Source organism: Anguilla anguilla, chromosome 15 (genome assembly GCF_013347855.1).
Source record: "Anguilla anguilla isolate fAngAng1 chromosome 15, fAngAng1.pri, whole genome shotgun sequence".
Lineage (NCBI taxonomy): Eukaryota > Metazoa > Chordata > Actinopteri > Anguilliformes > Anguillidae > Anguilla > Anguilla anguilla.
In genome coordinates this window covers 35962017-35988450 of record NC_049215.1, presented here as the reverse complement: position 1 = coordinate 35988450, position 26434 = coordinate 35962017, and the positions used below count along the sequence as shown (strand labels likewise).

The following is a 26434-nucleotide window of genomic DNA, read 5'->3' as shown; positions in this document are numbered from 1 at the left end:
ACATTATATAATGGATTTATGCTTACTCATTCATTTCTTCCGCACATTCGTTTTCAGGCCTATAAAAAGCCAGTTCCAAAATACAACTTGTCCCACACGATTTTAGTCCTCGAATTTGCCACACAAATCACAGACCCACAGCGCAGTATAGAAAAGAAAATTGTATGTGTAGGAAAATGTGCCGCATTGATGTGGTACTAACCGAGACCGCTTAATTGGGGGCGTATTAAAGGCAGATTGAATATGTATTATTCATTTTGAAGCCAAATAAGCGAAGAGTCTTGTGGGTAGGCAAATGCAAGCGCCCCATGCGAGAAACGGGATGCCTCAAAGATAAAGGAATGTCTTACTATTTTAAAAGTGAATGTGGGACGCGCACGATATGCGCCTGAAGGAAAGTTAATACACGCACAACCGTTTTGAACCTTGTACGTTATTGTAGACATCCCGACAGCGTTCAAAGATTTGGCAGAGAACACTGCCTTGTCCATAGGAGTGCTCTAAATAATAACGCAACCCAGTTGCAATGCTGAAAGCGATCAGATCTGAGGCTAAGGAGCAGGTGTTGAGAACTGAACAGTTAAAACGTTTAAAAATAAAGGAAGTGGATTTCCTGTTAGTTTTATTTTTTACACATACAAAATGCATTTCTTGAAAACATTTTACACACCTCAATCTGACCACAAAATTTGGGTAAAAATATACAAAATGTATTTAAAATGATACATGCTGTACATCAGCTGTATAAAATAAATACAAAAAATGTTTTGGTACAATCCTCAGAAGAATGGCAACTACTCTACATTTCACACAAATCATATTACAAAATCACAGCACACATTACTAATACTGCTGCTCACTAAATGTCATTTGGTCCTTTGTTTTAGTTTCTTATACCACTCCGGGACTTCTTTATTAGTCTAGAAAAAGAAAGAGACAACGATTTTCATGAAACAACAATGAAAATAAGGGAAGACCAGCAAAGTATGTACAGTTTATTTTCCCAGATACCCTAACAATGTGCAAGGCCCACTGTGCCACACTAAGAGTGCAGCTTAAAACATAATTGGACAACTGCTGTGGCTTCTCTCGCTACTGTTGACGTCAGTCTGGAAAGCCTACATTAGAGCTCCTGAATGCTGTCCAGTTTCAGCTGTCGAACCTGGAACACAGCTACTGCCCGCATTCATATCTGATTCAACCCAACAGTCTTTCAGCTTTCTCAGGCTTTTTTTATTCCCCCCCCCCCTCCCCCTTCCACTTGACTTTTGTGTTTATTTTGTGTGCTTTGTTCAGACAAGTAGAAAGCAGAGGGAGTAACAGATTGAGAACGGACCAGAGAGAAAGCGCCATGGTGGGGACTGAATTTGGGATTGGTATAGACTGGAGGACTGGGATTGGTATAGACTGGAGGACTGGGATTGGTATAGACTGGAGGAATCGCCTCGTATACGGACTGCGCCACGTGCCTGGTCACACTCAGTGTTCATCAAACGGAACATCTTTACTTAATGTGTAAAAGTAGATTTTTTAAGCGGATAAGACGGTATTCACTCACAAACACGGTGGGTTTGGGTTTGGGCCCGTGCTCCTCGTCCTCGGTCCCGAGGCCGGTCCCTCTGGGCGCGTAAACCGCAGTTCCGCTCGCGGCCTCCGGGCGGGGCGGCGGGGCGGCCCCTCCGTTCTGCCCCGAGTGCATGCTTATGAGGACTTGTTTCATAACAGACAGTTCCTGAAAAGCACAGACAATAGGTGGCCACTGGAGGTAATGCAGTGTAGTACAGACAGACAGAATGGGCTTGATAAGCTGCCCATCCCTGCTGCAGCTCAGATTACCTTTACTTATCTACATTCCTACCTGCCGGTCTTTCTCTTTATTGGCATCTTATCTCAAACGACTATTGTTTCTGTTCCTTCACAATTCAAGCTTGATGTACACCATTGATGGGTCATGGCCACATTCTGGCTTCTAGCTGTACACACAACTCAACCCCTATCATTTAATCTTGCCATTCTGGCTTCTAGCTGTATAAATAACTCAACCCCGATCATCTAATCTCACCATTCTGGCTTCTAGCTGTACAAATAACTCAACCCTGATCATCTAATCTCGCCATTCTGGCTTCTAGCTGTACAAATAACTCAACCCCAATCATCTAATCTCGCCATTCTGGCTTCTAGCTGTACACATAACTCAACCTCGATCATTTAATCTTGCCACACTGGCTAGCTGTACACAGTAAAATGTCCGGTGTTAATTCCACTCTAACAGAGTACATATGAGTCCAATGGGGACCATATATACTCTGTAAGAGTTTATTTTTATACAGTATTTTATTGTGCACCCGGTTTAACCTGAAAAGCGTTTTCAGGTTAGCTCACTTTTAACTCACTCAACCCAGAAAACGGTGCCCTCCCTGGCTCTCTACGCATTAGCGTATTGCCCAACAGTAGCCGCCTACACGGGCCTGTACACTTCATGGCTCCACGTAAACTTCAACACGTCGATGTCTTTCAGTTCAGCTCACGTCTAAAATCAACAGCTCACTTTGAACATTCATCCTTTCAGTAAATCACAAGCATTGAAAGACGGAGTAGTCTTTTTTTAAAAGTGTGGGAGTCACGGTCAACTGGTGGACATACCCTCTCCCAGAGTTCAGCACCTGTTATTAGTCATAAGTGTTTCAGTTTGTAATCACAGTCCTGTGTGCTGGCCTACATAACTGCAAATAACAATCTGTCTTCATCTTAATATACACCAAAGAAGGACTCAAGTTTTTAAAAGGCAACTATATTCACTTCTTACAGAACTACCTTGGCTTCCACACGTGCCATGAGTTTTGAGAAAGTACTATTAAACATTGCGTATTTAACAAGGAAAACTAGGTAAAGGCCCCTAGAAAGACAGCAGGGGGAAAAAAACCAGATTTTGCCGTTTTTTTGTAACGCATTCCTCAGAAACCGCGCTTTCCCCAGCGCGTGGGCATCTTCCGTGTACATGCAGTCTCCGCTTCAGCGGTCAGAGTCTGGGCTCCGGGTCATTTAATATTTCTATTTATCACCCACGGCCATATGCGCTGGCATGTAAAAAAGCTCAACTGCAGAGCAGCTGTCTGCGCGGACCGCATACTTTATCCCAGCATGCCGCTGGAAGTTGTGAAGTCGGCAAAGACGATGCCAGAGGGAAGCGTCGAGAGAATGCCGAGATGAAAATAGCTCGCTATATTATAACCGGGTTATCTACGCTTCCATTCATATAAAGAGTTCTGCGGTTTTTTAACGTTAACAACTTGTGTGTGGCAACCCAGCGTAGTTTTAAAGAACTTGGGCAGTTAAAAAAAAAGTTTTATATTCATTATATTACTGTACAAGCCGACACAATATGATTTAGTTGGAATACTTCTTCACAAATGTATGGCACAGGTAGGAATTGTAAGGATGAATGGTGAGTTTAAAATAATGCGACTGAGAGAAGTCCTACTGCCGAATTCATATTAATCTTTTTCGTGAAGATCAGCAGTTGGTCGGTGCCTTCAAATAGCGGATCTAGTAGTTGCCGTTTAACAAGGGTAACACATTTCAAGGGTAGAATCTGATCGGCTCGACTCAGTAGAGTAACATTAGAAACTTAAGCTGTTCTCCCCTAGGACATGTCAATTTCCAAATTATAAATATAATGAATTTATCATTTGGAACCATTATTAATTAACAATTACAAATTTTCGGTTTTGATATTTTTCTGGTTCACAAGTTAGATCTATAGATGTGGCAAATGGCTGTATTTATCTGTTTATAGAGCACACAAAAGCCCCACAGCACAAAAAAGTCAGAGTTGGCTTTCTGAGCTGTGCCACGATCTAGACCATCTTGCACCCACTGAATCGTGATCCTGATCCAGTGTTTATGCTTTTCTCCACTCATCCCTCACTTCCTTACACCTTTTCATTCGATTCCAGGTTGGCTGCTGATAAAGACAAATTCTTGCTCCCATTATTATTATTATTACTATTATACATACGTAGCACATGAAAAACAGTTTAAACTGCACATCTTTCATCTGCTCCCTAATGAACCCTGAACCAGTATATAATCATATATATGAGACAATAATCATTTGTGTGAGTATACAAGAGCAAACTTGCACAATCTGTATGATGTGCTCTAAAGCTTGAACATTACACCAGGAGTTCCCAACCCTGGAGCACACCTGTGTCCACTGGTTTTCATTCTAACCTTACACCTGTGTGTGCTGGGTTTCATTCTAACCGTATTAGCAATTCCTGAATTAGGAAGAGCTATTAATTGTTTTTAAATTAGAAGTGTTAATGCCCAATGAGAGATGGTTTACTCTCTTAATGCCACATTATATCAGAAACAGGTATAGAATAAACATAACATACTAACTTCATTCAGTTAGATCAGTTCTCAGACAACTTGTGCTTTAATTTTCTATAATGTGCTGTGGCAAATGGCTCCTCCTAAAATGGGGGTTACATTTTGTATTGCTTAACCGGATGCACTGCCACTGCCTTACACCCCAGCCATGGCACAAAGAAATCATCCATGGGGAAAAAGAGAAAATAAAAAACCCTTTAATCTCATTAGCCAGAAACCTCATCTTGACGTGCAGGATGGAATCTTGTGTACTGTTATCGCTGGAGCCAGACAACGCAACCATGGAAACACCCCGACCTGAAGAACCTGTTTCTCCTGTGGAGAACACATTTCCTTTGGAGTTTATATGGAAAACGCTACGGTCTTATATATATATATATATATAATGGTCTTAAATGCAGGGCCTTATAACGTGGCCCATTCTTTCGCTCGGTGTGGTGGGCGCCAGCTCAGACGTATCGCGGCATCGTTTGAGCAAACACTCTTATTTAATTCCGGCCTTTGTGTGTTTACAAAGCGACTTCAGATCAGCCGCTTTTCTGTAGTGGCACTCACTCTCTCTCTCTCTCTCTCTCTCTCTCTCCCTCCCTCTCTATTTTACTCTCCCTTTCACATACATGTAAGCCCATGACAGACCTTTAGAAATCGCCATACTGTACGTCAGAAAGAGGGATTAATGCGTTGCATAATTCCCCATGCCTGTCGAAACGGGGGAAAGGCGAGTGTGCACACGTGTGTTTGAAGAGCGGGCGAAACGTGACGTCTGGACAAAGCGGACGGCTCACCACCCACGGCTACGCGCGGGCTGCTGTTGGGAAATCGCTCTTTGTGCAGCTCAAAAAATGTTCAGAAAGTTTTAGGACGTTCACGCACAAATTAATTGTACCTCCCACGGCCAGTGACACTTTTGAGCGCTCCACGGGTCACGCCTAGAAGAGCCCTTTGTTTCGGTAAAGCTTCACCATTTGACAAAGCAAATACCTGTCAGCCCACACTGCTGAGTCAAAGAAAATAAATAAATAAACCAGTCACCGATGCTCTACACTACACTGAGACTCCAAATCCTTTCCCATTAATTCAAGAATTTGGTAAAAGTACAGAAAAATCATGGCCAAATTACCCTTACATAAAAATCATTTACAATTCTTTGGGCTATACGTTTTGGAAGGGTGCTCACTAGCTGTGCACAGCAACAAACAGGAGCATGTTACAGGGGCATTCGGTCGTTTGTGGTCTAAAGCTAGAAAATACATTTCAAGCAACTCATAAGCAGCATTTATGTAGGCCTATTTAGAGGCTCTTAACATAACATAAGGAGAACAGGCCATTCCAATGTCTGGCCCAACTGAAAACATACACTAAAACGGAAATAATGTTTTAAAAAAAATTTTTTTTAAAAACCCCAGAAAGTAAACTATCTCTAATAGCATAATGGGAGCCTTTTGATAAAACTAGGAATATAATACTCTGCCAACTGAAATGACTTCTCAGGAAGATGGATCACACCATCTTTACTTTGGGTTTTTTTCTGCAGGGTTTTTTTCCTGCACTCTTCCCCATTCAACTGTTTCCTTGCACTCTTCCCCATTCAACTATAACCCATATAACAATTAGACATTATAAAGTGATCCAAGACCCGCCCTTGCTGAACCTAAAACAGTTGTCAGTAGTACATTTAATACAAATCAAAGATGTTTAATCTCGTCAGGGAAGAATCCGAAATCATGACTACCAAGACAAACTGTAATTAATTCACGTGTGCATTTTATGTACTAGCGCAGTCACTGTGCATTTGTTAAAGCAATTATCTTTAATACGATACCACACCGTGAACACGCCTGGTCATGTCCAGGCGAGTACAGTACAGGTTGTCTTAAAAAAAAAAAAACTTTTATTTGCCAATAAAATGTGTCTGAAGGTAGTTTCAAATATATTAAATTTAGCTTAACGGTTGCGCATAACTTGAAAAACTTGAGTAGCAAGTTAGATCTGAGGGCAGTGTCAGAAAGGGACGGTTCACACAGTCAAATCTCACCAATTTCCGGATCTTTCCACCCCTTCAGGCTATTCATGCAGTGACCAACTTCTTTTTAAAAGTTTAATGCTGAATTGGATGGGTCACGCAAACACATGCTAGGCTGTATTATGTATGTCAGCTCCAGATGAACTGTACAAATTAATGTCTTTACTGCTTATACACAGTGGGGGAAATGGCAGATGTTAGCAGTCTTTGGTGGGAATTCATACAGTGGAGAAGAAAAAAAAACTCACACTGATACCATATTGTATTAATTAAACTAAAAAATCCTGAAATACAAAAAAGAAAATTAAATTATCATACTCCTTAAACACTGTATGTAGCTTTCATTTTCTTCTTCTCTGACTGAATAAAGTACAAAAACTATGCAGCTACTGTAATGTGCATGTGTGTGTGCGTGTAATTAAAGTTAAAGTTGTCTTAAATATTATTTATTTTGTAAATTGTAACTATTTACTTTTGCATAAATTTGTGTTGGCTAGCTGGAAAACTGTATGGGGGTGGGGGGGGGTGTTATGTGGTAATGAAACCACAATGTACTAATTATGCGAAAGCAAGAGGCTATTATGCCATTTCCGATAGCTACACACAAAACTGAAAATAAAGCTACTTGACGCAACCGTTAATTTAAAGGGAATTTGGAAAGAGTTCTGATTGGCCAGTGCACGGTCACACCTTTACCACGTCTCCAAATCCTCACAAGCTGAAATGACACCTTACTGGGCCGTAGAAAGTGCTGCTATTGACGGCAAAAATCAAGAGCAGGATTAATAATGAGATGTCAAACGGAGGCTTTAAAAGACATTGTCACTCGCTGACAAGTGAAGTAGCTAGCCGACACATGAAACATTTCAGCAAGGTTAATTGCCTATTACGTCACCCTACTACTAGTTTTCCTTGTTTCCAATAAAGAAACGGTGCATTAAAAATTCCCCAGGGACATGATAAGCCTGCACTACCTCCACCTGCCTAAATCCAGGTGGACTAATTGGTTGTGTTTTTTATTGTCAGGCTTTGCTTTTTGTAATCGCCTTGAAGATGTGCAAACGACAAAGCAAGGTGTCCTCGATAATAACACCAAAAAGCTGCTCACTTTGAAAAGCACATTTTATGATTTGAAGAATGCAGCTGTGTGACATCATCTGTTGTCTTTGTTGTGGGGAAAAACGGCCACTAACCTTTAGGGATAACAACCAAAAGTGAAATAAATACTGAATGTACCCAGAATAACATCATGGATCATGGGGGTGGGTTGGAGGGTTTGAACAGGGATTAAAAAACTCAAGTGCCTGCCCTGCTATATGAGGAAAGTGTGCATGGTGGGACATTGCAAAAAAAATAAATAAATAAAATAAAATAAAGAAGTATGTGTCTGTTTTCAGACGGCCAGTATCATGGAATGTGGTTGTCACGTCCAAAAAGATGCCTTCTTCAGAGCTCAGCTTCTTTTTCAAATATCAAGCGATGGGCCATGAAGACAATCACGTGTATAATCTGTGGTAATGGCTGAGATGTTCGCAGGGCCGGGCAGTGGAGCGACGCGTGAGAATTACCTCCCTGTGATTGAGCAGTCTCTCCAGATCGGCGGCCATGTTGTTCTTCACCTGCTGCAGGGCCGTGTTCTCTCGCTTCAGACTCCTGCCAAAAACAAAACCAAGGGCTGCGAGCTTCACTTCCGCTCTATCTGCCCCACCTGCGGGGGGCGACTGGGTATTTGACCGCGAGTGAGGCAAACGGAAATTTTCTGGCTCTAAAGGACGTGACACCGTCGCTCTTCGCGGTGTTATTGCCGCATGTAAATGAAGTTCGTTTAACAGAAACAGACTCTCTGGCTGACTGAGCACGGCACACAGCTGCTTTGCCAGTCGCCAGCACAGCCTTCCCAGATGCACCCATCGGCAGTTCTGAATAAATCCTAGTTCTTGTCCTGTCATGAACTGTCCCAGTGGCCCGATCCCAAGACTTTTTAAAGAGGTGATTTAAGTTTATTTTTCTGAGAAACTGGTTTGTACCCCGAGGATGACTTCACAAGCAGGCTGCAAGAGGAAACTTGTGCATACATTTTGCATACTTGGGTCCAAGTATGGGAACACAGTTGCTGAGCGATTATTTATGGAATCTTAGCACAAGTGTATGTGTATGTGTGTGTGTGTGTGTGTGTGTGTGTGTGTGTGTGTGTGTATGCCACTGTATTCCCGCTGGCTGGTGTGAAGTGCACCAGGAACACCAAATTAAAGTTTTCTAGGGTCTATGTTTTCTCAGGTTTTTCTCCTGTGAATCAGCGATGTGGGGGTCCGGCCTTCTCTAGACTGGCACACAGTTCTCTCGGGTAGTTAGATTAACACACAGCGGTGTGAGCGCAGCGCGGTACCTGACGTCCTCCTCCAGCTGGCCGACCTGCTTTCTCAGGGCCGCGATCTGGCCGTCCCTCTGCTGCACCGTGTCTATGAGGTAGCTGTACGGCTGCTGAGCTTGCTGCAGGAGCTGATTGGCCGCTTCCAGCTGAAAAATAAAACCCAACAACGTGCCATTGGCTGAAAATGTACTGTTCAGAATCCTGCTGCAAGCATAAATGACTGGGCCAAAAACAGCAGCACGTCAGGTGACAGAGCCATCACTGGGCGGCAGTGTAGTATAAAGGGCAAGGAGCTGGTCTCATAACCCAAAGGTCACAGGTTTGATTCCTGGGTAGGACACTGCCACTGCTATTGCTTCAATATATCTCCAGGTGTATAAATGGACACTGTGCAAAAGGTTGTGCAAGTCGCTCTGCTAAATGCCTGTAATGTAATGCAATGCAACGCAATGCAATTTACCACCACAGCACCACGAGGCTTCACACGCAGCATGCGCGTGTTCAGCTGCACTGGAAGAGCGTGCGCATTTTTCGGGTTCTTTTCCCACATGCCATGAGCCATTTCCACCACCACAAGCGCACGAGACCCAGCAGCGATCGAGACCCAGAGGCTGCCTCTCACAGATGCATTCTGGGGAGGAGCTCAGTGGTGGTAACCCACACAAACCCTCCCTACCTCTAGGAGGACCAAGCCGTCCATGTCCATCCAGTAGCCTGGCAGGTCTTAATGAGTTTATGCTACAGCTCAGTGAGGGCTCACACCAGTCATTTCTCAGACTGTCCTGGCGTTTTGTGAACTATGCCACCAAGCGTCCAATTTCATACGGGCAGCTGTTGGTATCCAGAGGAGGCATACGAGAGATGACCCAATTAGGCGTCTCAGAGAATTGTGGGCAGGTCAAGCTGAAGAGCTACAGGTCAGGCTACTATTACTATTACTTTTCTGGCTGGCCTTCCTGCTTGTGCTGTCATACCATGGAGGCCAGCCAGGAAAGAGCTGCTGTAGTCTTTGCAAGAGAGCATCGGGGCCTGGATACAGATTTGAGTTCAACAAGTAGTCAGTAATAATGAGCAATTGGTGAACTGGCTGAATATTTTAATTAAGGACCACTCTCTAAAAAAACAGGCAGGTCCCTGCAAACATCAAGCTGCACCACGTGTGTCTGTAAACCAAGCAGCACACCTATACAACCGACCATTTAATCTGCCCCACCATCACACACAGCCACAGAACCAGTTTTTGCATTCTTAAGAAATCTACAGAGAATCAGTCATTATGTACGGTTATCCCACGGATGACCTGCACCTTTCCCTCCGCATTGCAGCTACCGCTTCTCATGCAAATCAAAAGTGAAGACACAACCCAAAGGAAGAGAATGTTTTCATTTACTTCATCTTTTTTTTTTTTTTATTTTTTTTTTTTAAACAACCGAAAACCCCCCCCCACGCCACGCCCGGTTTGTTGAGTGTTATTAAGCAGAGATCACTCCTGGCCTGGGTGAGTGTGTACACAGCGGACCACACAAATGCTACGAGAAGCACAGCAGTGTTGCAGTGCATCTGAAGCAGGGCTTGTTCATTTGTCATTTCCAGACACTTTTCAGGAAAACAAATCTAGCCCCTGCACAAAGCATCGCGATCGCTGGCTCGGGTGATGTTCAGATCCAAACTCACTCAAAGCATCGCGATCACTGGCTCGGACGATGCTCAGACCCAAACACGCTCAGAGCATCGCGATCGCTGGCTTGGGTGATGCTCAGACCCAAACACCACCTGGGTGGGGCTCTCCGATCCAGCGGGTTGTGCGAGAGACTGGCGTAGCTGGTTGATGTGACAGCCGTCACACAGAGAGGTCTGCCGGAAAGGAAAACATGAGCTCCTCCCACTTTCACCGCGAGCCGAGCCGTCAATCAAACCCAAGGGCCGAGGGACCCGCCCGCTCTGGGAGGGACCCGCCCTTCGGGTCGCCAGCAGTGTTTATACGGACTTCCGATTGGTCAAGAGGACTTCCCTTTCGCGTTCTGCCGCCCTCACGCGGCGGCGTACACATACACCGACACGTGAGCCGTGTGAAGAGTTCCACAGCTGTGCCGGCGGGCTCCTCGAACACGCCTGTGCGTCGTGAGCAATCGCAACTGAAAGACAGACGGTTTCATTTGAGGCTTCTATGGGTGTTTTAAGCCCTTTAAACTCGTAATTACGGCTTCCATCCCTCCCCAGCACGCCACTTTAGCCTCGTGGTGTGCAAAGTAACGATTAATCATACGAAAAGAAAAAGAGGCTTGCCATGCGGTGGCCCCCCCCCATGTAATCACCAAATGACATCATCAGTACCTGTGATGGTAATAACAGTGGTGATCATAGAGTATTATTGAAAAACAGGTCCTAACTCTCCGCTCATTTGGCTACGGGCTTATCTGAGGGATATGAGAGTACTGTACCTGCACAGGGTGCATGTGCAGACCTGCTCAGCTTTATCCTCTTATGACACATAACATCCTCTAGTGGGGAGAGATACCTCTTCAGAGATCTGTCCCACGTGAGCCGTCTGTCTCTCCAAGTCTCTCCTCAGCAGGGTGTTCTGCTTCTCCAGCTGCAGTAGCCTCCGAGCAAGGTGAACACTGCGCACACAAACACAACATAAACACAACTCTGCGCACAGAAACACAACACAAACACAACAACACTGTGCACATAAACACAACATAAACACAACGCTGCGCGCACAAACACAACAACACTGCGCACACAAACACAACACTGTGCACATAAACACAACGCTGTGCACAGAAACACAACACAAACACAACAACACTGCACACACAAACACAACACTGTGCACACAAACACAACATAAACACAACGCTGTGCACAGAAACACAACACAAACACAACAACACTGCGCACACAAACACAACGCTGTGCACACAAACACAAAATAAACACAATGCTGCACACACAAGCACAACATAAACACAACGCTGCGCACAGAAACACAACACAAACACAACAACACTGCGCACACAAACACAACAACACTGCACACACAAACACAACATAAACACAACAACGCTTCGCACACAAACACAACATAAACACAATAACGTTGTGCACACACACACACTGCTCACACAAACACAACATAAACACAACAACACTGCGCACACAAACACAACATAAACACAACAACACTGCACATAAACACAACAACACTGTGCACGTAAACACAACAACACCGCGCACGTAAACACAACACCGTGCACGTAAGTTTTGTTTCTGCGGGCCCAGGGATGCGACGCGATCACGTCCTACCTTTGCTTTAAACGTCTTTTGGCCGTCGTAGGAACGTTGGCCCCGTAGCCGTATGAGAAAAGAACTCTCTCTGCCTCATCTTCGTTCTCTACTGTAAACAAAAGCGTTCAAACACACAAAAGTTCAATTTTAGAGAGGACAACAAAAAAGAGTGAGCAGCCGTGACTGCTGACAAGATTTAACTGAATAAATGGATTTTATTGAATAAACAGCACAGTAGTGCGTGACACTGAGGAAACATGGTCCCTGTACAACTGCACGTTACTGTATGTGGGGAGTACAGTTACATTAACGTTACAGGAAGTGGCCCATGGGGGGCCAACCGACCCTCCCCCCTCCTCCCCCTTCCAAAAAAAAGAGCTCTTAACCCACACACACAAACCCCTGTCAAGACTGCGCTGGCTTCCATGGGAACCGTTGGGGTTGTGAATGAAAACACGATAGCATCACGCGAGTGACTAACAGGTTTCCATTACACCGGCGACCTACGCTCCGCCGCCTGCATGGTGACATCATCGAGCTCCTGCTCCAGCCGCTCGTAGGTCTCCAGGCGTGCCCGCAGCTCCGCGTTCTGCGCTTGCAGCCCCGTGACGCGCTTCTCCGATGACGTCTGAAGGCCGTAAAACTCCTTCGTCAGGACCTGTCAGTGAAAACGACAGAGACTTCAAAAAAAAACGCACTTGCCATTTCTATTGTTTTTTTTTTTTTCCACCAATATCCACGACACTCCTGAGCAATTACTGCCTGCAGTGTAATGCATATTGACGCAGTCATCCTAATCATCCCATCCTTACTACGAATACACCAGACATGAAGGACTGCAACACTTTTATGTCAATTCTGTCTTTTGTTGACATTCTTCAGGTTTCATAAGCAGAATGACCCTAAGGCTTTCCTTTCACACAAGTATATTTCGTTTAAAATTCAAAGAAAAGACTGCAGTTTGTTTTGTTGCACAGTCAGGTATGTTTTGCTACACACTGTTTAAGGGAGAGGTTCCCTCTGTGGGGATCTTTTACTGGGTTCATCAAAACACCTCAGTTTATATGTGGCAGGGATTTACAGCGGAGATGAATGGGAAAATATGAACACTAAGATCTCCCACATCTCCGCTTAAAGAAACATAAGCCTGGATCTGCCCAAAGACACCTGCTATTACACAATTACTGAGGAAGGAGATTTAGATTAAGGGTTGAAAACGCACACGCACACACACAAGCATGTACGCACACACACACACACGCACACACACAAGCATGCATGCATGCTCGCGCACACACACACACAAGCATGTACACACACACACACACACACACACACACACCACTCTTTCAAAGTGAAAATAAAACACCAGGGACAGAATGACAGCAGTCTGATCGTTGCCTTTTATGTTTATCATTTTTGGTTTTGACTTCACAGGAAATCTGTTTCCAAAATAAGCCACTCTTGCCTCCACTTTTCTCTGCTGCTTCTCACACTCGGTCTGGCACTGGCCGAGGTTCTTGGACGTTTCCTCCAGCACCATCTGAGCGCGCTCCACTTCAAAGGACTTCAGTTTCACTTGATTGAGCAACTCTGCCACCCGGCTGTCTGTCCCGAGCTGAAGCTGTCTGAACCTGGAAAGACGAGACACCCCACAGGCTGCTGTAGCGTATCGGAGCCTGCTAATCGCACCTAAAATTAGCCCAGCTGCTTTCTTACAACATTTATTTATCAAAAAACTGTGAAATGAGATCATCTTACGTATCGCTACCAGAACAAATACAATTTCTTAAAACATAAAATATAAATAAATCAATAAATATATCAATAATAAAATTTAAAAAATGGAAACATGAGCTAAATCAGGGTAGGGGGCTAATCAAAGGCAATTTAAACCTGTTCCCACGCACATTTCTTCTATAAGATATGAAATATACTGCATATATACAGAAATCGTTAAAAACTGGAAAATGCTTCTGTAACAGAGGCTTGGAAAAACTTGGCAATTAAACAGGACAAGCTTCATTAATTTGTTTTCATCAATCTCTTGATTCTTCCAAAAAATATTCCAAAAAAGATTATTAGGACCAGACCAGTTCTCTAATTAGGGGTTGACAAACGATGTTTTCATAACACTTTAGGTTTTCAGGGGTGTGGGGAAAAATTGCATGAAAATGTGACAAAATAGTTTTTTTTTTTGGCAAATCCAAGGACTGCCATCGGTGTGTACCAAGACTGAGCACATCTGCGTGTTTCTGCACACTGACTTCATGCTATAGCAGATTTACTTAGTCAGCCCAAGTAATCCTAAAATCGCTATAATCCAAAAATCACCATTGTTCACAATTTCACAATTAAAAGCCTTAAATTAAATCTAATATTTTTAACTCCAGGATAACCAAAAATTTAAAGCTGTGTTTTCTGTGCTATAAATCACTGACTCCCGATCAAATTTTGAACCCAAACTAGCTGAACCTTAGCTTGTGCGGTTTACCCCCTGTGATGGCAATTTTAACCAGCGACGATCAAATCCTAAATTCTAACCTCGACTTTAGACGTGACAACATCAAACGTGTATTTTTTTCCCCCCGTTGTTTTCCCAAAATAGAGCCGAGAGAGAGCAATTCCTCAAATCTCTGAATATCTCGGCTGCAGGCGAGCATCTGTCACTTTTGGCTCGCGGTCGCTGCCTCGTGCGAATGCGAGCGATCTCTGTCCCCGGCAGAAAAACTCAGAGCACGCTCAACAACTGGAGCGCGGGTCTTGGAGAATGCGTGGCATGCGGCTCCAGCAACACGGCACCACTCCGCTCTGACATGGGCAAATAAGGCATTCAGAACGGAGATGGAGCAATTTAATACCGCCGCCATGTACTGGGATCCTCTTTATTACTGCCCAGTCTCTTCTGTCATTTCATATTATAAGAAGGAAATGTCACTTTCTTCCAGCCAATTTTAAATGAAATTATTCAAATGAAGCATTTTTCCACCATTTAAAAACAAGACTAAGCTCAAAGTGATGACACTGAAGAGGTCAATATGGACACAAACTATATATATATATATATATAGATAGATAGATAGATAGAGTTTAACTTTCTTTAAACCATAGTTCTACCTTTATTTAAAGCAACTCCTGTTTGTTTCAGCCATTTTATATTCACCTTTCTCGGTCTTAAAACATTTGAACCTTTAGGGACTTGGCGCAATCAAAAACAAACATACAGACAAACAGGTTGTTAGCACACACCACTACACAGACAGCATAGAGGTAAAGAGCTGAATTAATAACAGATTACTGTACATGACGATTCATGTTGAGAAACCGCACACACATCCACCAACCGTCCAGGTACCAGTGATCTGAGTGCACGGGCTCACCAGCTAACCAGGCCGGCAACATTCCATTTATAATGAGTACCTCTTAATTAAAGCTGCCGCCTTAATTAAACACGCACAAACAATTCACACAGGAGACAAACACGAGGACAGTGGCCTGCAAACTACTGCAACATGGACAATTTAATAACTGTGCACAAGCTACATTCTCTATTTCTTGCTCATTATTATTTTTTTTGGTTCTTATTGCAGCTGTACACACATTGCATACGTAACTGTTGGCAGCAATTTGCATTCAAATGCATAATAGTTTGAAATGACTTTGATCTAGTTTAATGTCATAGTGATTCACAGGATAGAAGGTTAGCTCCATCACATCAGTATACTAAAGATATGCACACACACACACACACACACACAAATACACACACATGCCCACAGACACACACACTCACACACACACCAGCAGTAAATGAATCTGCTTTGTAGTCTTTCATGCAGAAGCAGAATAGGACATTGCAGAGCTGTAACTTTGCCGAATTGTTTATTTATGGGGGTGTCAACAGAAAGGGTTCGTCACTCCAGAAGAAAGGCAACATCAGGCCCTGATTGAGCTGACCATATGAGGGACCTCCTCATGGAAAACACACCAGCAGAGGCCCTGCTTTCAGCCCAGATTCACACTTTAATTCTCCTTCCCACGTTTGTACCATTCACACGGAAATATGGTGACTGCACACTGAAGACCTTTCACTGCGTAGCAGGTTGGGCTGTACTGGTGACCATAAGGAGGAGCACAAGGGGTAATGAACCACACAATAACATAATGATGCCAACAGCTGTATTCTTTTATCTTGCAGAACCACAGGCAAAAGCAGGCAGCCACATGCAGAATAACACGGACGCTATTAAAACAATATGAGGCAAAAAAAACAAACAAACAAAAAAATTCCGTTATGTCTAAGCTAAGCAAAATGTGAGAAATTTGTTTAGTTGTGGCAAAAGTGTGATGGTTTACACATTCCATCTACAAGTAACTGCCACAGCAGACACAGAAGGAGCGATACACTGGAGGCAGCAGCGGGGAGGCCTGGAGGAAGCAGCTGCTGGCGGTGTGTGCTCGAATTCTGGCCACTAGCTCATTAGCTTAAGAGGGCAGCAAACAGCGCACAGATCTGTATGACTCTGACTGTATGACTGACTGTATGACTCTATGACTGACTGCATAACTGACTGTATGACTGACTGTGTGACTCTACGACGGACTGTATGACTCCATTGGTACAACTGACTGTATAACTGACTGTATGACTTTATGCCTAACTGTATGACTGACTGTATAACTGACTGTATGACTCTGACTGGCTGTACAGTTGACTGTATAACTGACTGTATGACTCCAACGGTACGACTGACCATATGACTGACTGTACAGAATTTCACTGCACAGAATCAATTCAATTATGCTGCGTAATAAAAAATGACATTTGCAAAAAAAAAAAAATTGTTGTCATAAGCAGTATGTTGGAGCTGCATATGCGGGAAGCTGCAAGTCTCCACACGTGAATCAAAGCCCTTTCATTGTTCCACCCTAAAGTAAATAAGCAGGCAAGTCAAAGGGCATGCCCATCTATGGATGTACGTATGCACAAATGATTGTATTCATACATCAGATCATAAAGGCGACCAGTGGATTATGATGATTAGACACAGGGGAATTTCAGCTATTTTGTTTCTTAAAGCAAGTAAACTGTGATACAGCTCATATTTGTTTTATTCCTCTTTAAAACAGCGTATGTCAAAGCTGTAACAGACATGAGCCGCTGCTAAGCTACAGATCTGTAAACGGTTTCTAAGTAACGTGTTAGAGCTTCTTAAGGCTGTTTAACCGAACTCTACAGAAAAGTGGCTCTACCGTTTCAAAATACAAAAGCTCTGGTGAGAAATCGCATGTGACTTGGGAAGAGATGGAACTGAATGTCACTGGCATTAACTCAAGGCTCAATTACACAGCCCTTAAAACTCATATTTCAAGTTTGATAGCAGCAAGCATTTGAACTCGCCCTGGGAAATCTAGCGAACAAAGTTGCGTGTCAAGCTTCCCTTAAAAGAAGACAGACGCTCAAAATAATTATGTGCATTCCTATTAATGATATGATTCACCCACTCACGTTTTAATACGGAAATGGAAAGCTATCGTCCTGAAGATGATCAGCAGTACAGCCGTATGTCCTCGTTTTAATAAATCTCATTTTAAAAAACTAACATTTCTAGATTTTGTACAGAACATCTCAGCAGTATAGATATGTCAGTAGTGATAGGTTTTTGTTGTACCACTGGGCCAGGGGCACTAGGCCTATAACCAGGGTGGGAAATGAACACCAGCCACCCGCCAAATGTGATCTGAGGCTGGGCAGTTTGTCTACTCTACCTGCCACTTTGGTAGGTAGCCACCCTTCATTTGGAGGTCCTGTTCTATGCTAAATATGTAGCCGTGCAGTTGGTGAAATGGTGAAATTAGCTGGTGAATCTTGGGACAAAAAGTTAGTTTCCTGTCCTGCCTACAACTGTCAGCGCTGTGCATTGATTGTAATGACCAAAATAGTACACCTTCAAAGACGTTACTATGTATACCTTACATAACGTGATCTATGACCGCCTACAGAACAATTAGTTTCTTCAAAATGACACATAATTTCATCAATATGAAACCACCCAAGATGCTTTCACACCCATAGTGATATTGCGTCCAGTGTAGTTTTCCTCAATATGCTGCAAGTTACTCAACAAAATCCGGTTTTACTTGTACTCTCACGTTCTGATGACAGAAAAATGAGTAAAATAATTTTCACCAACTGACGCCAGGAAATTCTTTGTACTTGACGAACTCCCTTGGTATAATCACACGTAGAATACCACTTAGAAATATGATACCCTCTGACGAGTGATAAATTTGAAACGAAACATAGTATTAAAAAATTCTTTCTATGCGAGAAACTTTTCATGGAGGTCACACAGCATTGTAGCACTAAACGTATAATGGTTTTGTCAGTGAACTACACCCAGATAATCCTAAAAAGCAGGACAGCAGCTACAATGACCCAGTGGGCCCTACAATAATCCAGTGGGCCCTATAATAATCCAGTGGGCCCTACAATAATCCAGTGGGCCCTACAATAATCCTGTGGGCCCTACAATGATCCTGTGGGCTCTACAATAATCATGTGGGCCCTACAATAATCCAGTGGGCCCTACAATGATCCAGTGGGCCCTACAATGATCCAGTGGGCACGGTAGACTGGAACAGCACAGGATGTGTTTAGCATCAGTGGGACCAACTTTCAGCAGAGGGTGACAAATGCAGTTATAGCCCAAATTCTTTAGGACTTTTCTCCCAATTTGGAATAATGCGGAATAAAAAAAACCTTCATGTCTGAATGCAAGGACAACAAATATGTTTAAATGCTGTCTACTGACTTTTATGTTGCATTAGCCTACAATGTATTTGGTAACAGTGCATAAGATTTTTTCCAACTGACCTAAATGTTTATCAAATGCCTGAATAAACGTTGCATGAGAAATGTGCCTTGTAAACATCTCACGGATGACCGTCTTTCAGGTGTTAGTGAGAACTTGCAAACCATGACGGCACTCGTATTGTTATAGCCACAAAAGAAGACACATTTTCTTGAAGGCATCATGAACAGCAGCAGAAGCTGCCGGCCTGTAGGTCTGTCATGCATCAGGTCACACAGGCTTGCGCTTCAGCTGCCAGCCAAAACCTTCTGTTAACCGCACAACCCCTTTTCTTTAAAAAAGAAAAATCAACGGCAGACTGTACAAGTTTGTGCCTTTCATGGTATCTGCATCTGCCAAAAATGTGATGCACTGAGATTTAAAACAAATATTTCACAATACACTTTCATATCACATTATATTAAGATACACAAAAATATATCCATACGTAAATGCTTACAGTATGAAGTCCGCGCATCTGTTAAAGCCTAGCAACATGCCAATTTAAAATAAAAGGACCACTCTTACCATGTTCAAATGAGACTTCATGTTTATAAACGGATCATATAAATTACATAAATTAAATTTTAATTATTTAATAATCTCAAAACTTGCAAATATGTTCATAAATTATTACCCATGTTCACAAAGAAGTCTGATCATATGATCCTATGCATTAGCAAGTGCATACATATTAAATCGATATGTTTATACACATAGATGTTTGAACATGTGACAGGTGCTAGCAGTGTGAAACCATCTCACACACAGGAAAAGCAGCACGTATCAGATCAAGGATACTCAATTCTACCATTAAAGAGCACCATCATGAGGCCGCTATATGCATGCACAGTCTATCTGTCCTGCTACAGTGTATACCTGCAGGGCTGCCTCTGACATTGAGCAAGATTTTATTCGCCCCCCCCCCCCCCCTTATTGGTGAGCCTGCATATATGGATAATGAAAGAATTCAATTTCAACTCAATTTGCTCAGCAATACTTAGTGAAGACAGTGGGGTTATCAGCTATTATTAAGATTTTTTAATCTTTCCTACGTGTCTTAGGATGCATGTAAAACTTCACCTCACCTGCAGCTTTCTACCTGTGTCAGGCCCTACAGGCGCTCCTTCAGTGGACGTGAAAGTGCAGTGAATGCACAGTGAGAAACGCGAGCAGACTCACTGATCCAGGAGCTGGCTGTATTTTTCAGTGGCTTCTCTCTCGGCTGTGACGGCTCTGTCTTTCTCCACCAAAGCGTTGTCTTTCGCTTCTCGCAGGTTCCTAATCGTATTCACACAGGAAAGACAAATCAAATCAGCACAGTAATTAAAGTTATAAGCTATAAGTTTCAGCTGTTTAATGTCATACTTTAACTTTCCTATTCATTTCTCTGTTGAGTGAATTTACTTAGTTGATGCCACACACTGCTCTGAGAAATGTGCGTGCTTTCGATGAAGTGTGCCCCTAGTGGACATGTAGCACAACTGCTCATTGAATTTGAATAGATTCAGCTCATTAAATTACATACAATGTTGACCCAGTTTTGCACTAACCTTGTTCAGTAAGCTATACATTAATTTGTAAAAGAATAAATCCTTTTCTGTAACTTTTTTAAATGCTAAAGAGTCTTAATTTTTTTAAATGAGATAGTGGGTCAAATTATTTGTAACTTTAGGCCCATAGATTAATTTAACCTTCAGGACTTGGATATGTGGATAAGGAGTCTTATTATACACTGTAATGTAATGTGCATCGATCTAACAAGTATTCGTACCTGTTTTCACGCTCGTACATCTCTTTCGACGTTCTCTGAAGACTCTCAATTTCGTGTCCCGTTTTCAGCCGAATTTGTTCCAGCTCATCGCGGAGCTTGTTTTCATATTCCGTTTTGTAATGGTCTCTGTTAAAAAAAGAAAGCGTACTGTCTGTACAATTCATACCTTTATACAGGCCAATATGTAATTATGTTATTGTGAATGATAGTTATCGATCTGTTTACAGTAATTACAAAATATGAAATGTATTCATTGTGTGGGCAGCCCATCGAACGGCGGCCAAGATAAACGGTCAGTCCCAGCTGGGGAACAGGCTCTAAATGCGGTGCTTTGCAGATCCATTGAGAGTGCTCTTTTTACATTACAGTTACAGCCATCACGCTTTCAGCAATTAGGACACCACTGATTTAGCCCGTCATCCTATACAACTAAAACAATTAAATAAGTAACATCTTCCAAAAATAAGCAATCACTATACATCACATTACAGAAAATGAAAGCAATTGTATCTGACAGATTAAAAGTCCTGACATGCATGCATAGCTAGAGAAAGTATCTTACCAAGAACCATTAACAGCTGGTTACAACTCAGAGGTTGCTAATACGGTTGGAATGAAAACCAATAAATAGGGAGGGTTCCTAGAACAGAGTCTTAAAATTCATAAGAGATGAGATAAGATGCACTGTAATGAACCCTGTGGGGTAACCTGTCCTCTGCATTTAACCCACCCTGGCTGCTTAGGAGCAGTGGGCAGCCACAGTGCAGCGCCCGGGGACCAACTCCAGTTCTGAGGCCAGAGTGGCAGCAGCGTACCTAACCTGACATGCGTGTCTTTTGGAGTGGGAGCAAACTGGCGTTCCTGAAGGAAACCCACACGAACACGGGGAGAACACGCAAACTCCACACAGAGAGGATCTGGCCAGTCAGAACCTGTTCTTGTGAGGCCACAGGGCTAACCGCCACACCACCGCTCATTCTCTGAATCACAGCAGCAGTGTCCCCAGGGACTGAGGCCTTACGCCTCTCCCTGCTCATGAGGCGTTGTGTCCCCCCCTCCACACCGCCGCCACCACCGCCATACCGTGACGCAACGTATTTCTCGTAGGCCTCCTCCCGGGCCCTCTTGGTGTCCTCCAGTTGAACCTGCAACCTCTCCAGCCGGTCCTCCTCGTGGGCACAGCGCACGCTGAGCTCCATGTTCTGCCGGTTCAGGTACTCCTTATCCTTCTGCAGCAGAGTGACAGACTGCTGCAGGGTGGCCACCTGAGAGGGGGGAGGGGTGGAGAGAGAGAGAAAGAGGGGGGGAGAGACAGTGTGAGAGAGTGAGAGAGAGAGAGGGGAAAAGAGAGAGGGACAGAGACAGAGAGAGAGAGTGAGAGAGAGAAAAACAGTTGTTTATGCTGTAACCTCTGTGAGGACACATATGGCACAGGTGTCCTGGTCCAACAGTGGTTGGTTACTGGCTCATTATATGCTCTAACACTGTGTATAAATGTACAAAAGAAGTAAGTATGTGCCGTTAGGTTTGCCGTAAGTACACTGTAATGCGGGCGTAGAGCATCTTATAAGAGACAGTCCATCACTTGTAAGTTCACCTCTTTGCTCAGGTCATTTCTCTCCTTGGTTTGAGCGCTGTGCGCTACATCCAGGACTTCCAGCCTCCTCCTCAGGTCACTCAGCTCCGCCTCAAAGGCATCTCGTTCCCTTCAGCAAGGAGGATACACATAATTAAAACCACCTCAATCCCACCTGACTCACAGACCACTGTGACATTGGCAAACGGGTGCATAACATGCACAAAGCAATAAATAAATAAATCTAATTACAGAGCAAACAATTAAAAAATGACAAAAGCAAAAAAATTTCTTGGATTATTGTAGAATACTTCTTTTATTTATTAATATTTTATCAACCCCAAACTCGGCAGCATATTCTCGGCTTGTCCGTCCGCAGGAGCCTGGTCTGACCAGGAGTGGGTGCTAGAGAGTGATGTTACTCCAGTCCCGTGTCCACTCTTAGGCCTCCCTCACACAATCAGGTCCACAGAAAAGCCCGTTTTCTGCTGTCTGTGACAGAAGGCTGCCCAAGGCTTCGGCCTACAGGGCCGTCCTGTCGTGCCACGGGGAACACCGGTCTCACCGTTTCACTTTGCCATAGTTCTCCCTCTTGTAGTCCCCCTCCTGGATGAGCTGCTTCGTGTCTGCCAGCTCAAGAGTGAGGCGCTGACTCCTGATCTCCAGCTCAGAGCGCATTCTTCTTTCCTCCTCATAGCTCTAGAAAGAGGCAGAACCAAAATGAGTAAAAACAGACACAGACACAGAAGCTGTGAAAGCTCTCCATATAACTGCACTCAAACGGTCGCTGAATAATATAACAAAAACAAATGATAGCAGCTATTCAGTCACAAACTGTTGATTGAAAATTATTATTTTACTTACTAGTACCATGGCGCACTTTCCAATTAAACTCATTCAGTGTTTGTTAGTTCCATTAAAAGTGTGGTCTTAAGTTGTATAATGTTACACATTTAAAAATACTGTTTTGTGGGTATACTCTGTGTTTCCGTGCGTGTGTGTGTGTGTATGTGTGTGTGTGAGTGCATGTGCTTGTTTGTGTGTGTTTGTATATTTGAGTGACAGTGGGAAATGGGAATATGTCAGACACTGTTTCATCCATACCTCCATCAGTGACTTTATCTGGCTCCTGTGGCTGTCCAGGTCTTCTGACAGAGAGTTCTTTTTCTCCTGAAGCTCCTTCACCTGCGTTCTCAGGGGAGTCACCACCTCATAGAACCGCACCTGAATCCCACAGGGAAACCAATCAAAACCCCGGGTAACTTACACAAACTCTCCCCGGTGCTGAGTTTTAGTGCCGGATCCCTACCTGGATTTAGCTCAGTCCATTCTTGCAATTTACTGCTTGTCTATTCTTATTGCAAATTGCCGCTTCTACATATTTTTTGTAACTTAGCCAGCTTTTTACCTGCCAAGGGACTCCAGATTAAATTTAGCTGTCAAGCTAATTCTGGGGCAGTTGCTAACTGTCCATTGTCCCTTTTCAAATAAACAAATAAATTTAAAAATACAAATAAATAAATACTGTCCCCCTTTCCATGAGCCCGGTGCCGTGGCCCATCCCCCTATCCGTGCTGATAGTGCAGTATAAGCGAAGCTGTGATGGAACACTCACAGACACGTATTCTGGGATTGAGAGCCTTTCCTCCGGAAGGTCCTTGAGCTCGCAGTACTTCCCCTCACTCAGCTCTAGGTCCCTGAGGCTGCGTCTTACGTCTCCTGCTTTCTCACTCAGCTGCCTGTTGGTCTCTTCCAGCTGCTTCTGACGCAGCAAAATGCCATCCATTTCCTGTTTCCTGAACGCCTGCTGCTTCCTGTTCGACAAAGACAAATCTGTTAAAAGATTTCAATTAAACTGAACTCATCAATTAAGCTGAATTAAACTGAATTCATCAACTGATCAAAATATTTTCCAGGACATTTAGGCCATTTTCACATTACCCATGAGTAGAACACTCACAAAAAATCAGAAGTATTGTCGGGTTTGTAAAAAAGGAATGTCCGGTTTTGGATGATTTATTAAAAACCTACCAGTGTCCAAGTTGAGCCATTTGGTACATAGCTGCCACATTAAGGGAAAGGATAGGTTTCGTGTTGCTTTTTGCACCAGACCATGAGAACATGGCTGAAGTGAAAACAAGCCGTGAGCTCACACTCACCTGCTCTCTTCCTGCTGCAGCTTGAGTTGGCTGTCGAGCCGTAACGCCAGGAGCTGTTTCTGATGAAGGGCATCATTGAGCCTCTCTTCCAGTTCTTCAATCTGTGTTAGACAAGGACATGTCATGATCACCACCCTTCTGCTCGTAGCGTTGTCAGTGGCGTTCAGAGACATGTGCTGGTGCAAGGTGGTGAACCATAGTTCTGAAAAATTATTACATATCGCATGCAATGCACAGAATGATGCATGAAGTTGCTCAATATACAGTATATACAGATACTGGACAAAAATGGGAATGTCAAGTCAAATTAATATGATGCTGGACCATCAAATGGTCGATATAGCCTGTTTACACCATGGAGCCTAGCACCATCTGGAACTACACAGTAGGATTAATCTGTCACAGTGAATGGTCCAAAATATCCTTAATAATGCTTTATCTTGAGAAACCATAGAATATGGACAGTTCATTGTCATACTTCAATCAACTGGGCATCTACTCCTTAGACAAAGACACCACCTGCATTTTTTTTTTTTTTTCCAAAAACGTATTATCTGTATACTTAGTTTGGTCATTCTGAAACGTAGCTAGTTTATTTTTAATGTAAGAGCAGCAACATTAAGACATCTGTATCTTTCTGTGAGAATGTAGCTACAAAACTCCTTACCTTGGTCAGATTGTCCACCTTGAGGTTGTCAATGATGAGATTTTTCTGCGACAGCTCAATTTTCAACAACTGGAGATTGTGGAGCAACTCCTTTCTCTCAATTAACTGTCTTGTGATTTTCTGCGCCCCATCTCTCTCGTCTGAAGAGGAAATGTCCTCGGTGGGAACTGTGGTTTCTAAACTGAAGTCTTCGGACTCCAGAGAGCTGGAAACGTTCGCTTTGGCATCTTTGTCATGCTTTTTAGGAGGCATGTTTGCGGAGCCTTGATGTCTGTTTAAAGAGGCGGGAAGGGTGAAAAACCGATCACTGTTAACATAGTGTGCTAGCTAAGCTCGTTAAGTTCTAAACAAGTAAATGTAATGTTGCAATAATCAGACAATTTGCAAGCCATATCAACAACTTGGAACCAGGTCGCTAGCTAACATTAGCCAGCTTGCTATAATAACACCCTCTACATGACTGGCTATAACTAGCCACTTCATTGAAAATCTTTCCAAATTAACAATGGAACTGCTTTACTGGTCAGTCGTGTTTAAATACAACGATTATCATTAATGTTTCAACACAGAATTCAATTAATACAAATGACAATGTTGACAGATCTTGACACTTACAACTTAGCCAACTAACGTTAGCTACGTAGACTAACTGTTAAACAAGGCTAAGAGAAAGTTCGTTATGCTTACCAGTTTGATGAAGGGAAAAGTTAGCCTACATCAACACATTTGCCTAGCTGAGTCGTTCAAATTTAAAAATGACTTGTTTCGGAAATGATAATCGCAGAAACATGACTGGCTAGCGAATGAGCCATAGCTAGACTAGCACGGTTTGTTGTCATCTTTTTTCAATGGTCCCGCTCCTGTCTTCAGGAAACCGCCAGCAGTGACCTAAACAAACGGGCAAACTCAACGGGCGGTTTGAGACGGTAACTTACTGCAATAGACTCCCGTTCGTTTTGGGACTAATCCGCACAAAACCTGCGCAGATCCACCGAGCTGTATATTAAATGAATATACCGAAATTGCTTATTCTGTTGTAGACTAAGCCGGTTTTTAATATTTAGGTATTCTTAGTGGATTTGCGCAGATACGACGCATGCGACCAATGCAGTGGCCGTTTCTGTGCACATTTGGGCATAAGTCTAGGAATAACCAACTAACCGGCCTTTGGACACTGCCGTATAATTTTGTCTAACATATCAATGTGAGGGATGAAATAATGTTTAAAAATTAAAATATCCGTCAGCAAATATCTACAATCGCAAAGCAGCGTACACCGATTCAGCACAGACTCCGGGGGCGCTAATAAAAAACACACCAA

The 26434-nt window shown here is 43.2% G+C and overlaps 1 protein-coding gene across 4 annotated transcripts; it reads right to left on the bottom strand.

The window, feature by feature from the left end:
- Positions 1 to 605: 605 nt before the first annotated feature.
- Positions 606 to 26411, bottom strand: pibf1 (progesterone immunomodulatory binding factor 1). 4 transcript variants are annotated; one of them, XM_035393216.1, is made up of 18 exons: positions 26049 to 26411; positions 25114 to 25384; positions 24447 to 24547; positions 23903 to 24101; positions 23392 to 23511; positions 22853 to 22986; positions 22309 to 22417; positions 21795 to 21976; positions 20712 to 20837; positions 20120 to 20218; positions 13552 to 13717; positions 12591 to 12741; positions 12102 to 12192; positions 11308 to 11410; positions 8805 to 8935; positions 7987 to 8071; positions 1559 to 1732; positions 606 to 920 (listed from the first exon to the last, which is right to left on the bottom strand). In XM_035393216.1, the coding sequence occupies exons 2-18, from the start codon at positions 25363 to 25365 to the stop codon at positions 867 to 869; spliced, it is 2277 nt and encodes a 758-aa protein (XP_035249107.1). In that variant the 5' UTR covers positions 25366 to 25384; positions 26049 to 26411; the 3' UTR covers positions 606 to 866. The 4 variants fall into 4 exon arrangements, with proteins under 4 accessions (XP_035249107.1, XP_035249108.1, XP_035249106.1 ...); XM_035393217.1 differs by lacking the exon at positions 26049 to 26411 and adding an exon at positions 25801 to 26040 and having other exon boundaries at positions 12102 to 12189; XM_035393215.1 differs by lacking the exon at positions 26049 to 26411 and adding an exon at positions 25801 to 26039.
- Between the last annotated feature and the right edge of the window lie 23 nt (positions 26412 to 26434).